Genomic DNA, 18,776 nt, shown 5'->3' with positions numbered 1-18,776 from the left:
GACACACAGAGACACATTCACAGAGAAAGAGGGAGAAAGAAACAACAGTGGTGAAAACACTTATGGGACGATGTGATACTGGTGCATCCAAAAGAAGGTTCAGGAAATAAATTCCCCATTTTTTGCACAGAAATTTAAGAACACCTTTGCCTTACGTGCAGCCCAATCATCTCAGCTGAAAGAGGTGACATTGTATGTAATGTGTTTGAGATGACCCATATCATTGAGGTAAGAGATACAGGCAAGTGTCTCCAACGCCTGGACAACCATCCCCATCCAAAAGCCCAGTTCTATCCCCCTTTAATCTTACAGCAAGACCACTGATCTGCCTGTATTTGTCTCCAGCAGATAGCCTGTAAGTAGTATTGACATGTCCCTATGGCAAAGTCAGCATTGACTCACTTCGTTCACTGGTCCAATTTTCTGCTGTGAATGATGGAAGTTCATTAGTATTAAAACTGTCTGCCCATGACTAAGTCAGGGTGAACCAACTGAACACTGGCGTGGGAAATCAACAGCGGGTAATTGCAGGTAATTGGAAAATATATTTCTTGTATCAGACATGATAGATTGTTATTTTAAAGTTGAGGTCAACATCACCTCTGGAGGGTATGAATATTGACACTGGGGTGTTAATTTATTGTTTGTTTTATTACAAATCTGCAATATAGTGGCGCTACCTTTCACTAACGTATTGTAAACACATTTAAATAGAGTAGATATTGATGTTACAATTGCTAATGGTCATCTAAAGAACCATAGACAACGGGGCGTGGACTTGTTTAAGGCTAGAAACTGTTTTTGATATGTATTTTATAAAGGCAATAGTACATTTGTCTGCTGATTCATGTGGACAAAACAAGATTAAATGAAAAACAATGGTTCTGTTTGAACAATTACCAGTTTCCTTATATTTTTTGTACTCAAATCGTATACTTCAGTGTGCAAAATGGGGCAGCTAACATAAGGTTAACTTATATGTTATATGTGTATGCAGTTTCCCAGATCAGGATATAAAGCATTTGGGCCAAAAAAAAAAAAAAAAATCCTTCCAAAGCTTTGAAAACATGAGGTAAAATGTGGGAAATTCCTATAATCTTATTTAATTAACCATTTAACACTACTCATTATTAATACAGTGCTAAGTGTCACCAAATACAGACAGGCAGAGAGTTTTTGAGCTCCTGCTGGGTTTGACATAAAGAGTAACTGCTAATGAAAAAGACCCTTCACAGCTGGGCTTCTATATATCACAAATGGAGGCACCAACCCTTGCCAACATCTCCACATTGCTGAACATGTATCATTCATTTGACATTTTTTGCAGAAAATTATGGCTTGCTGGCCTCTTCTGCAGTTTTTTATCCATCTCTTTCTCTCTGCAGAGAGCAACAGCATCAGTCAGAATGACCTAAAGGTGCAGCAAACAGCCAAACTGCATGTGTAGTAAAGCCGCCTGCCATCTACATTAATTCTTGCTGTCTTTGAAGTACATACTGTGTGAGTGAACGAGATTGAAAAATACAAGGCCAAAACATTATATACAGTAACTCCTCTGGAAAGTAAAGAAAGTTAAGTTGCTCATTCTCTGGGGAAATTTGCAGAGATAATGGAGAAGATTACAGACCAAAGAGAGGAATGGGCTTGGAAAAATGCCTGAAATAGTAACACTTTGGAAAATGTACCTTCACTTCTTGTTATCTTCAATTTTTTCTTAGTGCAAACTGTTGGCATTGATAGGTGATGTTAGGAAAAAGGAAAAGATTCTACCCAAAATGATATCAAAGGGGAAAACAGCCCACTTTCAGTATACTTTATAGTTCTTTTACAGATATATATTTACAGTATAATATTATTTTGAAGTCACTTGTCTGTTCTGTAAGTTGATGTGTTGACAGTGTTTCCAGCTGAATTTCATTCTGTTTCCCCTATGTAGCCTAACAATTCAGTTTTCTGATATGGTAACAATTCAATGTTAAGACAAAGACTTTGTCAATCTGTTGGTTGATCGATCCACCACTTTGCTTAAGATGGAAAATGTCAACACGTGTTCTTTGCATTGCCGTGAAATTTGGTACACACATTCTTGTATTGTTAATCCTTTCACTTTTCATCTAGTCATCAGCTCAGAATCTGAATTTGTCCAATACCTTTGGTTTTGACTAAAGACTTGCAGAACTAGCTGTAGGCTGTGTTTAGTGCTCATTAGCAATTGTTAGCATGTTATCAGCTAAAAACCCTAAACTAAGATGATGAACATGGTAGACATACCTGCTTAGCATCAACATGTTAGCATTGTCACTGTGAGCACGCTAGCATGCTGATATTAGCCTTTAGCTCAAAGCACCTTTGTGCCTAAGTGCAGACTCACAGTGCCACTAGCATGGCTGCAGACTTTTAGTCTCGTTACCGTTGTCTCTCCTCCTGGCTTTTATTTGAGTTTAGTTGACCACCGCAGCTTGCTCTCTATCCCGGGCTTCTCCAAATAAAATGGAAGTTTGCCATATCTGGTAACTGAACGCAGTCAGCAAACACATCCACATCAGGATTGGTGCACAGCACCAACATCATTACTTCTTGAGTGACAACTTTATGCATCTACATCATCATGTTGGCTACCGCTATGCAAGTTGATATCAAATATATAGTGACGGTTACAGTGAGAAGGTGAAATTGTGGAGAACACTGCAAAGTAATTGATCCCACCTGTTGTCCACAGTAGTTTTCAGGATATTGATGAACTCCTGATAGCCCGGAAACTTTGATGTGACGATAGAGAAGATGTGCCAGTCGTACTCCTCCATAATGTTCAGCATCAGCAGTGCCTCCTGTTGGATGGAGGCACCGAACTGGAAGAATGTCGACTTCACATCCTGAGAAAAGAGAGCAAGAGGGAGTAGTGGAGAAAAGGAAGGAAAGGAGGATAAAGGGAGGGGAAGAAGAGACTTTGTTAAAGATTTATTTGGATTTTAAAATTAAAACTGCATATCAAAAATGTCAATCTAAACGAAAGCATTTAAAATTTGGCACATTATGAGTACACAGACTCTCTTTCTCACTTTTTAACACACACACACACACACAGATCGAGAGTAATAAGCTTCTCGTGGATGAAATATATGGATGAGGGGCTCAGAACAATTCAATTAAGCCCAAATTGGATTGGTGCAGTACAGGCAGGTTGTAGAACTCTGTGGGCCTGGTTCTGGGGGAACGAGGGTTACATTCACTCTGAGTCACTCATATCCACTCCATTAAACCTGACTCAGAATCATTTGCCACTTAATTCATCCAAACTGAGACATGGGCTTGGACTGAGCAGACAAGTGCTATTACAGGTGGACAAATTGACTCATTGACTCATGTGCATTTATGTTGGACGTTTCATTTTAAATGACTCGACTTGTGCTGTGGGCTATTGAATGAGACGAAATGAGACAAAAATTAGCGAGGAAGAAAAAAACGTCCAGCTTCGGAAAATGCGTCACGTGAGAAAACGTCACATCGTCTTAGGTTGTATACCGCATAATTTATTGTGTGTATGTGTGTCTGCGTGGAGTTTCATTACTTTCAAATGTCAGAGAGTTCACACGTCTTATCTTGACACCACTTGTCTTTGGTACTTTAATTACGATAGACTTGCAGGTTGGTATCTGTGTGTGAGTGTGTGTGAAGTTGCAACCTGACAGCTAGAAAATGAGTAAGAGATAAATGAAGAATAAGAGATTGTGCCTCAGTGTCACTTTGTAAGATGACGCCTGCACTGATACTCATAAATGCACACAGCACATGTACACACTTCGTGTAGGCTGCATCTGCAGTAATTCATCCAGTGTGACTTAAAAAAAAAAACAGAGTTGGTTTGAATGATCAAACATACAGTTTATGTATGTGTTATACATAACAAGCTTATAAAGATATGGAAATGTCAACGGTTGCGAGTGAGGTACATGAAACTTTCCAATTAAATTATTAACTTTCAGTATGTGTTCCTCTATTTTTTCAGTCAGTTACATAGCAGTGGCCTACTGGTCTGCTGCTCTATAACTGTACAGATCTTATCTTATAGACAGATTTCCACTTCTAACATACAGAGTAGGTCTAACACAACTGAGTGAAGAGGGCAGTGGGGGATTGAAAATAGACGCAAGTAGAGAGCAGGGATTGAGTGTAGTGGATGGTATTTGTAACCATATCAGTGTGCTGTATGTAATTTCATCGCTACATGCATGACCTAGCATTTCCTTTTCCATTGTGCAGATAGCTTCTGAATAATGTGGGTATTCACTGTTTGCAATATTTGTGTGTGTATGTGCATGCGCATCGTTTTTCTCCCTATATCAAGACTCTTGAGTGCTCTTTAATGGTATTGTATCTGGTTGTGAGGTTGGCTGACTCGATATTCAGACTCAAGTGCTCTTCAGAGGCTCTCTCTGCAGCCCTGTCTGTGTGTGTGTGTGTATTCTAATGGGGTAGAAACTGCAGCAATGCTTGAGCATGGTGGGAAAGGAGGGAGGTCATGCTATAAGACATGTCACTTCCTGTTTTCATCACAGCAGTGGCCGATAATGCCACACTTTGCTCCAATATACAGAAGACTGTGACCAGCACTTGGCCAAAAAGAGCACCGAGCAGTTCATAGAACAAGCTGGCAGGTATGTCAGCTATGTCAACTAAGTATGGGACAGTTTTTTTTCCTTCAAATATTTATGTACTGACATCTACACCTCCCAGCTGTCGACAAAAACAGTTTGCGCACATGTGCAAACTGATTTTTATTGATTTTTCTTTTTTTTGGTCTTTTTAGCCACTGTGCTAAACGCTGCTCATGCTGAACATGCATATATCCACATATTTTCCTGTGTTCCTTCTAAACATATTCTTTCTGAGGATGCTGATAAAGCATAACAGAGTATTTAATCCTTACCAAATTTCTTGATCCTCATTTTTGCTGAACAGAGACAAAATATTGATCCCAAAGGCAACATTAATTTAGCAAATGCCACTGAATGATAATATTAATATTTTGCTGTTTATATTTTGCCAGTGTTTTTGTGTCTGTGTGTGTTTGTATATATGTGTCTTTGCCTCCTTGTGCCCTTCTGAAAGGATTCAAGCTCCAGGCAACCCAGGGAGAGGAAGCCAAAATCTACCATAGACCAAAACAAAAATCTTCCTTTTACCAAAATATTTGCTCTTTTCTGGTCTTGAATCAGACTGGGTGTGTGCCTGCGCTCATTTGTGCAGGCCAGACCATGTTTCTTTATTTTCACTGCATCTCATCATATCAAACCCGACAGATCCCATCTGGACTGAAGGGATTTTGTTCAGACTGGGCTGACTATCATCATTTTACACAAGTGCATGATCATAAACACTGCTCGGAATGAGAAAATGGCGGGTCAGTATACTCTCTCAAAGATGGGCAGTTTAGGTCGGCCTAACCTATAATTTCCAGACCACAGTCGCCTCTATTGAACACTTGACTGAAAAAGAAGTACTGACTCTCAAGGAAGAGACTCTGACAACAAAGGACTGAATGAAACTTACTTCTCTCCCACTGAAGAAGAGAAGACAACCACTCCTTGAATTCTTTTTCTGTCACTTGATGTCTCTCTCTTGTTCAAATTTCTTTATCCAAGAGAAAGGCAATCAGGAATGTAGAAAATGATGTCATCACATTTCATAAATGTTCGTGTATGTACATCTCTGTCTTTTTGTGTGTGAGATGCTTTGTTCATATTCATATTCTTTGTATGTTTCAATTATAGCCCATTACATCTATTTTATTTTCACAGTTTTGGGAATGGTGTAGAGAAAATGAAGGCAATTAACCACAAAGGAAGAGCGGATACGGCAAACAATTTGTCAAATAACAGATGGAACGTAAATGAAACAATGACTGGAAAGGCAGATGATGATAAAGAGTTTGAAACAGAAACACTAAAAGAAAGCAAATTAGCCTGAGAGTCAGACAGGGAAAAAAAGTTCCACAGTGATGTGAATTTAGAGACAAAGATGGAGGGAATTTGGATGCAGGGAGAAAAGGGAAGCGATGGGTAGAGCAGTGGAGAGGAGGCTGATGGAGTGACTAAGCAGCGTATGATTGTTTCTAATTGGGACGACTCGCAATCCGTGACATCAGAAAACAGCCAATCATATCCTCTCATTTCACCCTTGTCAAGTGTGACATGTCTCTGCTTTCCACTCACACCTTCAGCTGGAGGCGCCCACACATACAAACACACACGCACATACGTGCATAGACACACAGTTTGTCTTTCATATCTCTTTCCCTCTTGCTCTGTCTATCACGTTCACAGTCTCCCACTCTCAAATTTCCCACTCTGTTGCATACACACAAACAAACACACACAACTACAATGACGCAAACACGCACCTGCCCCGCAGGGCAGGACAGTGTGTCTAAGCTGAGATAGAGGGGAGTTATAAATAGTAGTCCTCATATCCTCTGCTGCTGATAGCATCATGCACTGTCTGGTCTGATGACACACACATGAACAGAAAAAAAAAATCACACACACACTGAGAGAGAGGAGTGTGTGTTGAATTTTGAGTAGAGTTTGTGAGGTACACACTCACTGAGATAAAGACCTGATAGTGCACATGCACGCCAAAACGTGCATATATTTGTCATATAAGGGATGTCATATTTATTCGCATATCACTTCCATCTGCCACAGATACCCCGTTATCTGCTGGGTTTAACAGCTCTGCAGCGTCCACTGGAGGAGAAACACACCGATATGACAAAAATTCCTCGGTGGCCAGTTACTAAATATAAACAGACAGGCATAAAAATAGAGGCAGCGAAACAAAAGAGAGAGAAATGTCTGTGGGAACAATTTCAAAATGCCAAGCACACAGCACTCACCATCACCGTCAACCACACAGAAACAGTACACTACAGCCAAAAACAGAAAAAAAAATAACATTCATAAAAATATGGCAACTGTAGCAGCACTTCATCCACAAAGCAGAACTCACCAACACATGGATTTTGTTTTACTGGTGTCACATTATATGGGTGTAGAAACCATCAAAATGCAATTTATTTTCTGCCCCTTGTGATCACCAAAATCATGAGAGGTGGTGACCTAATATGACAATGTAAAGCATCTACACATTAGATTCAGTATACAGTATCACATATTCTGTATACTGAATCTGGCTTGGCAGCCTGGCCACACTGTAATGTTTTAAAACTATATTTTCAACAGTCTTTGTAGAGGTTTTTAATTTTGCAGCTTGGCCTACAAAACAGGTCTACAGTACCTCTGTGTCTGCAGGCCTGGATTGGCACCGAGACAATATCAGATAGCCCGGTGCCAAACAGATCCACTGGGTGTAGACAATGTATACACAAATTCCAAATGTACAAAACGTGCCATCTTATAGGCTGGCACCGCTCAGTTCTGCCTCCCACTGTGTATTTTAAAAGAAACAGAAGAAACAGAAGAATAACAGGCAAGCCAATTAGGGAAGTAGAAACTTTGCTGAAGTAAGTGCTGCTCTGTGAGTTGAATGTATCCCAAATTAAAGAAATGAGCCATATTCATATGTTTTCCAAGGCATGTTCTGTATCTTTGCCAAATAAGCGAGACATCATTAAAATGAAACTTTTCAGCAGGAGGAAGTGATATCATCACCTACATTAAGTGAAAGAGAAAACAGCCCACTACTGGCACCAAGACCACATGTTGTTTCCAACAAAGTGACAATCGTTTTTTAATATCCTCTGTCAAATCCAGACAAAGGAGATGCAGATAAACTGGGACGAGTCAGTTTAAAGAAAGGTTTTTAATTGAAGAAAAACTGGCACCATTCACAGTTAGAATGATGACATAGAATTTGAAATTGACACAGACACTAGATGTGTATATTCCCAGATGCCACTCTGCTGCTTAAGTTCTTTTTATATACATTTTGGGTGATTAATAATGAATAAAAGTCTGTATACTTTAGCATCATACGTGGGGCTGTTTAAAAAGTATTGATACTGTAATTCAATAGCATTACAAATTCGTCTGCACTAAAGGTCATAAAAACTTCAAAAACAATCATTGAGAAAAGCACAGCGAATTGAGATCGATCAAACAATCAAAACACATCAACAGCTACACAGACAGACAGACACACACACACACACACACATATATACAGAGTCACATCTAACAGCTTTCTGCTGTTCATGTGTAAACCTCATAACCTGGCAAATTTATTTCCACTCCAGCTGAAGCATTAAACATTTCTCTGTGGACTGAGAAAACCTTCTGAACTCATTGGTTTATGATCCCCTGTAAAATCCAGTTTGATAATGTCAGATGTGTGAAATGCAGACAAGCTGCTATGATAAAGTGGAATTTAAGCAACGATGATGTGATGGACAGATGCATATTACCACCTTTTTTTGGAGCACTGTTTGCAACGTTGATTTGGATCCAGCAAAAAGTGAAACTGATGTCCCTTTAGAACAGCTTGGCAGAGGAATGTATTTACAACACCACATCTGCAGACTTCTGCACAAACACACATGCAATTACACTAACTTATCCAAAAAGATTGCCTTTTTATCTTTTTATTTTGCTTCTCATAATATCCAGAGAGAAATATTGTTATGCTAACATCATTGCTTTACTAGTGTCTTTTACTTACAGCACATTAGGTCCTCTGCTCTGTAAATGGCTCTGTCAGAGTCTTATGAAAGTGTGGAGCTTATTCCGTCTTCACTAGATTACAGTGTTTTAAAACAATAAGCAGATCTTGTTGTGGCACTGTGTATATGAGTGTCTGTTCTTTAAGTGTGTTTGTGTGTTGTGGAGAATGAGTGTTAATAAACTACTTGGTGTGAACAGAGGGGAGCATATAGCCTTTGTGTGTGTTGGACAATAATTACAGGGAAACAGTAGCTTTCAACTGCAATAGAGGCCACACACACAGACACACACACACACACACACACACACACACACACACACACACACACACACACACACACACACACACACAAGATTATTAAACAAGGCTGTATTTGACGTCACAGAGGAATATTTTTGGCATGAATGCAGTCCATTTCAGATAACTCACACAGAGGGAGAAAGAGACCTATTCAAAGTTTATCACACAGGAGCAGTGTCTGTTTGTGTGCACATGCGTGTGTGTGTGTGTACATTGCTGTGGTTCCTCTGTCAGGACTTTTTAACAAGCAGCCGAGCCCCCACGGGGGAAACGCTGACAAAATAACATCATCCTTCTCTCTCTGTCTCTATCATTGTCTCTCTGTGTTTGCCCTCTTCTCCCACTCACTCTCTTCTCTAATAAGTCCAATATCTTCCTCTGTGTCTTCCTTTCTTTTTGTTAACTCCCTATCCAGGGGCTCTGTCTTTTCTCGCCTCCCTCTTCCATCTTGCCCTCTCCCACCCACTCCCTATCTCTTCTAATAAGGCCGATATTCTGCTACATTCCTCTGGGACCTAACCTTACACCTAAGCAGGAATAGCAGTTATCAGCGCCGGGAGACCCACAAAAATCGTAAAATAAGCAGCCAAATAAAATATGGCTTCATGCTTAAATTGAGGCAAAATGCTCAATTTGTCTTTGTTTAATTTCCACTGTCACTAATTATTATTTAGAGTGTTTGGCTGTCAGACCATATTTAGACATGTCACCCAAAAGTGGTAAGAAGATAGAGGGGTTTAAGTGGTTGATGATGTTTAGCAGCAAAAGAGAAAAAAAATAAAAATTTTTGCTACTCAAAGTCATGCTTATTTTGCCTGTCCTTTTGCTAATAAAGCAGGAAAATCCCTAAGTTCTCTTTAAACCACATCATTCATGGTAATCTGATTACTTTACTCTCTTCCTCTACAGCTCTGCTAGTTATTTATCTCTGCATTATTATGCCTGCTTTCACCAGACTTTGACATATTGTGCATTTCACACCTGTCACATGCACAGAAATTGTTGGTATAATTATTACAGCCTCCACAGTCATAATAGAGCGATCATTATGAAAATTATCTTCACTGTCAATATTGCCATCATCAACAGCCATAACCATCATAATTATTCTCTGCATTTTAGCTGTCCTACCTATAATGATTTCCTAATTTCATCCTTTTCCTTCCTTCCCTCCAGCTCTCCCTCCATTTATACCTCCTTATTTTCTTCCTCTAGTCCCCTTTTTTTGTGTTTTCCATCTTTCCTTCCTTCCTTGTTTTGTAACCTTCAGTTATCCTCTCCTACTTCCTCGGCGCCTGTCTCTATTTTACTATCTGTCCCAGCTCACACTTTGGGAGGCTTTTGAATGAACACAAAGAAGGGAGAGAAAAAAAATCCCACTGGATGAGTAGAGGTGCTAATCACAATAAAATAGGACTTTGAATTAGAAGTCGCTGCACAGCCTGATCCTCAACGCGGTGACGCTTTATTGAATACATAAGTAATATTTCGACAAGAAGAAAACTCTTTGTCAGGATTACTTGTTGAAACATGTTTTCTTTTTAAAGTATTGAATAAAGTAATCCTGTATGGAGGCACTCAGTGTGCAGCCTTAAAGGATTTTAAAGAACTGAAGCACTTAAAATGAGAGTTCAGTGCAAGGCAACAGGATGTAGAGGGATGAAATCGTGAACCTAATCTAAGGAACTGTTTATTAGGAGAGATAATGCCGACGGAAGCGTACAGTTCACATACACAAGAACATGCACATTAACTCAAACATAAAAGCACAAATAACCCACATGCACAAATAAATGATAGTATATGTGGTCACGCTGTGATGCTTGTGCACAAATACACACACTCTCTACTGAAAATAAAAGGAATTTATAAATGTGTGTGTGTGTGTCTGTGCCAGAGGGCTGTGTATCATGCTGAGCTCATTCTAAAGACACAAACAACATAATATAAAACTCAGCTCAAACAGAATGGAAGAACACCCACTGCCCATGAAAAACAAGAAAATCAAAGGCCTCAAAGGCCAGATTTACACTGAACAAAACACCTAGACCTACATTTATGGAGTCATAAAGCAGCCCAGAGCACAGGCTGAGGTGACGTGAGGAAGCATGAGTATGTGTGTGAAATCATTTTTATCTTAATGTCACGTTTTCAGGGACAACATTGGAGTAGCTTTCTGATTTCACTTCAGCACATTGTGTATAGTATGACTAGGACCCACTAGTTTTCAACTACAACCAGCAATTAAGAAAACTCAAACACACTTTTAGCTAAATTAATAGTTTGATCAACACCTCTCTCATATCTGTCCCTTAAATATGAAGCTACAGCCAAAAGATGGTTTAATTGTTCTTATCAGTGACTTATAATTGATGTATATCGACTTGAAAAATTATTTACTGACTACTGCTCACATTAACTTTAAATGTGCAGAAGTTAGATACTTCAAAAAAATCAAAATAACAATATATGACTTTGATACCGTTGTGGCAGAGGAAATAGCTGTTTTCCTCATGCTATTCATGCAGTATGTAGCCAGAAGACATATTACAGTACAAAAGACACGCCAGCCCTCATCATATTACCCCTTGCTTCTTCTCTGACATACAACCATGTGAGGGCAAATCAATACTGCATAATGTGCTGATAGTTTCCCCCCACAGAGATGCATCAGTCAGCTGTTATGGTCATCACTAACTACGCTGGCAGTATCAGTGATTCATCACCACCGCCACCGACAGACACTGACACTGAGGGACCCACTTTGAAGAGGACGAAACAGAGCAGGGCAAGGAGGAGGGGGGGAGGGATGGACGGAGCGGGTGGCAGGAAGACAGATGAGGAGAAGGCAAGGAGTCAGAGAGCAAGAGTTGCGAAAAGAGAAAAGAAGGGAGGAAGATAAAGAAGCGAGAGCGGACTGAAAGCAATGTGAACACAGCGAGGAGGGTATATGGATGTATTAAAGAAATACTTCAGCATGTTGGGGGAATGTGATTATTTGCTTTCTTTCCAACTCAGATAAGAAGATTTTTTTTTAGTCTTTGTGTTACAGTGTGAGCTTGAATAACTACATGTTTATCCTAGTTTAGTAAAAAGTCTGGGAAACACCTCAAATACCTCTAAACCCTCTAATCAATAAGTTGTATCTCATTCATTTCATTCAAATGTAAAAGGCCACACTGGCCAGCAAGGAAAGAGAAGTGTGCACTCACTGCAGCACTGTGCTCTGTTCAGGTATGCTCACATCCACGCTCACGCATTCATCATTAATAATATAACAAAAAGGAACCAGAAGAGAGGAGAGACAAAAACTGAAAGATATCAATTGTTTCGTGTGGATACATCCACCCCCATGCACATGATGACTTTCCTTTCCATCAGTGGTTCTCACACTGGGGGGCTGGGCCTCCCCCCCTGGGGGAGGATGACCAGGGGAAAAATTTCTGTATGGAAAATAAATAAACAAGAGTTTGCTCATGCTATCGTGCTGACCTTTATTTCACAGAAATTTGACTGGAATCCTTTTTAATTAGTTGCTTCCACTATCATTGTTAAAGCCTGAGAAAAATTGTGTAGTTGGGGGGAAGGACAGGGGGGCTTTTCAGCTTCCGAAGAGGGGCACGCCAGAAAAAGTCTAAGAACAACTGCTTTACATTCACAAAGTGCAATATAAGTGCTATGCCCCAAACCCCATCGTCATCTCTAAGCTTTCTCATTTCCATTTGATTGGCTGCCAGCAAGGCCTGCAGAGTAATTGGCTGCATTTCATTGGCCAAGCAGACGGACAGCACCCCTGGGAGGAGTCCATCGGGCAATATCTGTTAACAATGCGCACAGACGCACAGAGTTTTACACACACACAGGGCCGGAGGGGAACTCCCTAATGCCTAATGTACCTTTTGCTATCACAGATGGGTCACTTACATTTCTGGGCACAAGAGTGATGGAGAGAGAGAGAGAGAGAGATGAAAAAAAAGTGGAGTGGAAAAGATTGGAGGAGAGGGGACAGCAGGAAAGGGCACAGAGGATTGGATAAAATGAGATAAGGAAGAACAAAGGAAGAGGAAGAGCAGAAGACAAAAAGTAGTTCAGCTGTATTTCAGCTAATATACAGTTTCTGAAGCCACTGTATGTGTGACTGTGCGGCAACAAGCTGAGAAAAATGATCATGTTAAATTATACACAATGGAGAGGGAAGATTTGAAAAGGAAATACTGCCAGGAGATACACATCACAGAGCAAGGCAAAGGAACGTGCATTCACATGATCTCAGAAACCTCATTCATATTTTGTGGACACAAACACACGCCTTCATCACATCCATGTGACTAATATCTGTCCGTGTGGCATCTGTGACCAACCATCGCCCATAGTTTTTGTGGCTTCAGTCGGCCCTTATCAGAGGCAGCTGGGCTGACTCAGCACGTTGAATCAGTATCAGAGGAAGCGGGTGAGAGGGAGCCGTGTGATTGGGCAATCAGCCTTTTGAATCAGTGATTTCACTTATTCAGTGATTTTTTTTATTTTTCGCCTCCACTTTTTCTTTATTCTTCCACATGCAAAAAGAGCAAAACCTTGCAGCTGCATTATTTTATCAAAATAATATTCCCAATTTGAATTTCAAGCATACAGCATGATGAGACCCACAGTCACAGCAGTCTGAAAATGTTTGACTAATTTGTTCAGTTTATCTTTCTTTACTTTTCATAAGAGACAAAACAATTAGTTGATTAATCAACTAATTCTGACAACTGTTTGGATCATTTACAAGCAAACAGAACACAATTTTCTGGTTCAAGCTCCATTATGCAAGAATTTGGTGCTTTTTGTCTTATGTGACAGAAAACTGAACATTTTGGGTTTTGGAGAAGACAAATCAAATAGCAGTGAAAACAACTGACAAATTCATTCATAATAAAAATAATTATTATTTACAGTCATACTCCTCATAGGGGGCAGAGCATCCATGCATACTACTGGTTATCCTGCTGTCAACTGCAGCCTTTCCAAAACATTGTAGCGCAATTTAACAGAAGACGTGTGCTGACGAGAGGTGAAGCAAAGTGTTTGATGAATTAGCTTTATATGTTCAGCTTGGCACGTGAGGACAATTAGAGGCTTTTGTGTGGCCTCAGTTTATGTTTGACATTTCCGTACTTCCGAGAGACAAATGTATGATACAAATTTGTCACTGGTCGTGATAGCGTGAAAATACAAGGCAGTTTCTTTGGGCAATTCACATCACATTTAACCGTGAATTTTTCCATTACAGCTGCTGATGAGTGAAGTGATCAGTAGGTGATGCATGTCACATGGTATGAATATGAACAAGACGTGTTGAAAATAAGCATCATTTGTAATCTCTTCTGGATAAATAAAGAATATTAAGAAGCAATTTGACTTGATTGTAGTGCAAATAGTCACGTAGTTAACAGCCGTGTGTGACGGAAAACAAAAATGAGTCATCTGTGACGCTGGTTAGGGGCTGACAAACATCTTGGAGGATCAGGGTCGTCCTCACGCGGCCTTGCTGTGGTGTCTCGTATGAGGACGAAGGACAGTAATACTATCTGACTTGAGTCGTGAGTGGAGAGGAGCATCTGTGGATCACTGCTCACACAACAGAGGGAGAGAGACTCAACTGGGTCACAAACACGTTTGTACAGCAAGGTTTGCGCAACACAGCTTTGTAAAGGCAGACACTATGTTTTTCTTGTAAACCGAATCACAAGGATTTGGTGCATCCCCATAATTTTATTAATGCCAGGGTGATAAACAGCATTTCAAAAAGCATTTTGAGCATTACAGGTGTTGATTATCACTGTAAGCCAAACTAAGGAAATTCCTGTTGGATGATTTAGGAGAGAAGAGGAGAGGAGAGAGGAGAGGAGAGGAGGAGAGGAGAGGAGAGGAGAGGAGGAGACAAAGTTGCTGACCCACTTTGTAGCTCTCAAAGTTTCAAATCCTCTTTAAAGAGAGAGTGAGTTGTGGCCAAGAATTTGGCATGACACACACACACACACACACACACTCACATACACATTATACATACAGTACATGCATGCACGGACACGTGTACAGACACACACACACATAATCTCAGGCCTGTGACCCCAGACACCATGAATAATGAAGCAAGTGCTGCTTTTATTTAACACCGCATTAGCTCTTTACATCACCTAATAATGGCAGCACTGAACTACACTAACGCACGCACACGCACACGCACACACGCACACACACACACACACACACACACTTCTGGTAGTGCCGATACGGTTTGTTAGTTTTCTCATTTGACTTGGTTTATTTTAGTCCTGCAAAACCCTCTTTCTCATTCCTCCTCTCTCTGATCCTCCCTCCATTGTCTCTCTCTTTTATCTTTGCTTTTCTTGTTCTTCATCTTCTCTGCTTTTTTTGTCTGTTCACTCCGCTTCCCATACCTCTGTGGTTATATTTCTTCTTCCATTCATCTTTCACTTCTTCAACTCTCCCTCTCTCTGTCTTTGAGCATTTTGTTGGTGTTGATGATAAGATCAGCATGTGATTGGCTGGGCCAGATAAGAGATAAGACCGCGATTTGTTTAAGAAGCTTTTCTCTTTGCATCACACCCCTGCGGACTGCAGCAATATTAATGAACTTGCACACATGTACACTCACAGAGACGCACATACGCTTGGGAAAACAGGAGGGAAGATTGAAGGTTGCAGACTGGAAGTAAGAGAGAGGGAAGAACGAGAAAGAAAGAAAAACTAGAAAGAAACAAAATATAGAGTACAGTTAGAGGAAAAACAGTCGCCCTAATTTGCAAATCAAAGACATTATGAGTCACATATTTATAGCCAAATCAACCAAAGGGGAAATTATTTCTCTCTCATTCCCTCTCCCCTTTTTACTTCACTTTCATTTCCCCCATTTTATGCCTGTATCATGTTGCTTGTTCGCAAGATGCTGTTTTTAAAATGAAGTTTAGTTGGTCCTTTCTACTCTTAAACATCTTTTATCCCATTCCTCGATGGGCAAATGGGTTAATGCCAGCCTTATATTTGCACATGAATAGTGAAGATGTCAACATGTGACTGTCTGCCGGATGGTTGTCTTTTCTTCTATCTTTATTTATACTGTAAGCAATTTATATTGAAGAAAACCTCATTATACATCAATTGGTAACTTAAAACTATACTTCTTACTATAAGTAGTGAGTTCCCATGTGGGCTTGCTATACAGCATATGCCATAGTGAGACATATTTCATATGTAATGTTCTGTGTTTGTGTTTTGCTTGCGCTTTTCTCACTGATCTGAGGTGAAGTGGGCTGTGGTGGGAAAAAAAAGGTGCTGTAGGGTATTTTCACACGCCAGTCAGATTTTAACAATATGAGAATTGTAATCGCTATTGGATGGCAATTGTTGGGATGTTTACTGCTAATAATGCTAATACATTTTTCTAAACAAACTAACACAACCCTTGCCTTTGCCCTTCAGTTTGGTTGTTGTTTATTTGACTGCAACTATTTAACACTACACATAAATACTTGATATGTGAAACCAAAGAGAAAAGCAAAAATAAATCTACATCCAATGTTTTTCTTTCTGGAGATATGAAATTTGCATTGGACTCTGACATCGGGGCGCTATTTCACATATATATTATTGTTTATTGCCATATTATTGTGGAGGAAGCCTAAGAAGGTTATTGTCATCATTATCTCCAGCAGCAACATGAAGCCTATACCTGAAACCCTCTCACTGTGTGTGTGTTTGTGTGTATGTGCACATGTGTGTATGTGAGAAAAATAGAAGCAAAAGACAGGTGAAATGGAAACAACAGGCCGCTTTGCGTTTTCCCTCTGGGTCATTGCCATTATAGGTCACCAACACTGATGCACAGACACACATTCATTAAATTGTACACATTTTTGCCAATTATAAAGCTAAAAGCTAATGCTTCAATTTTAGCACTACTGCAAACAGGTTCCTATGTTTGTGTGGATGTGTGTGCATGTGCATGCTGCATCTACTCTCCCTGTATGTCAGGAGGCTGAACCCACTACACATGCAATAGTGTCTCCACATGCAATGAGGAATGAGGCTCACATGCTTAAGAAAGACTATTCACAGCACATAGTTAACACTGTGCAAACAGCGGATATTCTCTGATACTGTTGTTTTAGATACCTAATATTTTTCTGAATTTGAAACACGGCGGCACTTTCCATGTTTTGTGTTCCTTGGTTATTAACTCGCTTAGAAATATACACTGAAAGGTTTCACAGAAGTCTTTGTAGATTAGAAGACCAAACAAAGCTGATTCCTTTTTGCTTGAAATGAGTTGTCATCTGAGGGCACACGGTCCCAGACCAGACCAGACTGCTGAAGACTCCCTTATAAAGACAAACTGGGATCTGAGTCAACTCATTTCTGAGTCAGAGGTACCCACTCAGTGCTTAGGGCGTTCAATTAAAATTGCATGATCAACTATGTTAACAGCATAGGTTAACAGGATTATGGTTATGAGCCTTTTTTTGTATCTGCTTTTAAAATGAGGTAATTTAATACTTTAGGAGAGTCTGTCTATATGCATATGATGCTGTCGATTAAAATATATAGTTTAGGGCTCTGTTTTTTTTTCCCCACACATAAATCAACAAATAAATCATACACGTACAGAAACAGCTCAGAAAAAATACTGTCTCCTTAGTCTCTGGAAATAAATTCATAGAAGGGACATTAGGTTGGTAGGATGACAGACAGTACTGAGTAACTGAAAGGCTGGTATTTCAGCACCTGGCAGTGACAGACTGACAGTTCTAGAAACCTCTAAAATGCCCCAGAGGAAGAGCGGTTAACCTTAGTGTATTCCTAATCTAGATGCTCAGTTGGATGAGCACTGCAAAGCTGAAAACATATTCTGGTGGAGCTTTACACTGAAATACATGTGGGTTAGGCAGGTAACAGTGGGATATTGCACAAACTGAATTGAGACTTGGAGTCCAGTGGTGTGCTGTAAACTGAGGCTGAAGCACATGGCCGGCATTGAGGTTTGTGCACAGCTTTTTTTCTGTGGAAACATCTTAGCAGCTGCTGTAGTATGCAGCCGAGTGGTTTGTTGTTTACAGTGTGTCTGATTAGATATGTCATCATGAGAATAAACCCCATTGTGTTTGTGGACACCACCAGCCCTGGTACTGACAGCACGGTGTGCACCAACTGTGACCTCTCCATTCCCTTTTGAAAACAGCATCTCTTCCATTTCCCAAGCAGCGGTCTCTTTTCTAACACACTGCACTGTTCACCTCCAGTTTTAAACAATAAGCTGTCCTCTCTCCTTTAAAGATACTGGAAAAAGAAACTAGACCGTCTATCCAGCTTTAACAATGCAGTGAAATCTTACAGCAGATCCTCTCCACAAAAACCCTGGAAATCCGCCCTCACTGTAAATGAAAGAGGAAGTGCTGCACAGAAAAAAGGGCATAATTACCATTACCACAACTAACCATTCTGAAGTCACAAATGGAGGGGCAATCCTCAACATCAGTGATCAGAGGAGTGTTAAAACCTGGTTACACATCCAATAATTGATTCCTGACAGTTTGTGTTCATGTGTGTCTGCCCCTCTCTATGTTCATTGTATTTTTTTCCTCTCTCCCCCTCTCTTTTGCTATTTCTACATTGCCCCCTCCCCTCCCCTCTTTTCACTCTCCTTCTGCAGTACAGTCTTTATCCTATTACAGCCTCCTTGCTTCTGTGGAGCAGTTTCAGTTGTAGACACAATGAAAACTGGCAGGATACATTAC

At 40.1% G+C, this 18,776-nt stretch overlaps 1 protein-coding gene across 1 annotated transcript in view; it reads right to left on the bottom strand.

The window, feature by feature from the left end:
• Positions 1–18,776, bottom strand: part of grin2aa (glutamate receptor, ionotropic, N-methyl D-aspartate 2A, a) — a 115,321-nt gene that overhangs the window by 40,633 nt on the left and 55,912 nt on the right. The window contains exon 2 of the mRNA XM_041062577.1: positions 2,707–2,873. Coding sequence (XP_040918511.1) covers positions 2,707–2,873 — 167 coding nt within the window. The remainder of the gene's footprint in view (positions 1–2,706; positions 2,874–18,776) is intronic.

This window comes from Toxotes jaculatrix, chromosome 18, assembly GCF_017976425.1.
Source record: "Toxotes jaculatrix isolate fToxJac2 chromosome 18, fToxJac2.pri, whole genome shotgun sequence".
NCBI classification, from domain to species: domain Eukaryota; kingdom Metazoa; phylum Chordata; class Actinopteri; family Toxotidae; genus Toxotes; species Toxotes jaculatrix.
The sequence above is the reverse complement of the archived record's forward strand: the minus strand, read 5'-3'. Positions and strand labels throughout refer to the sequence as shown.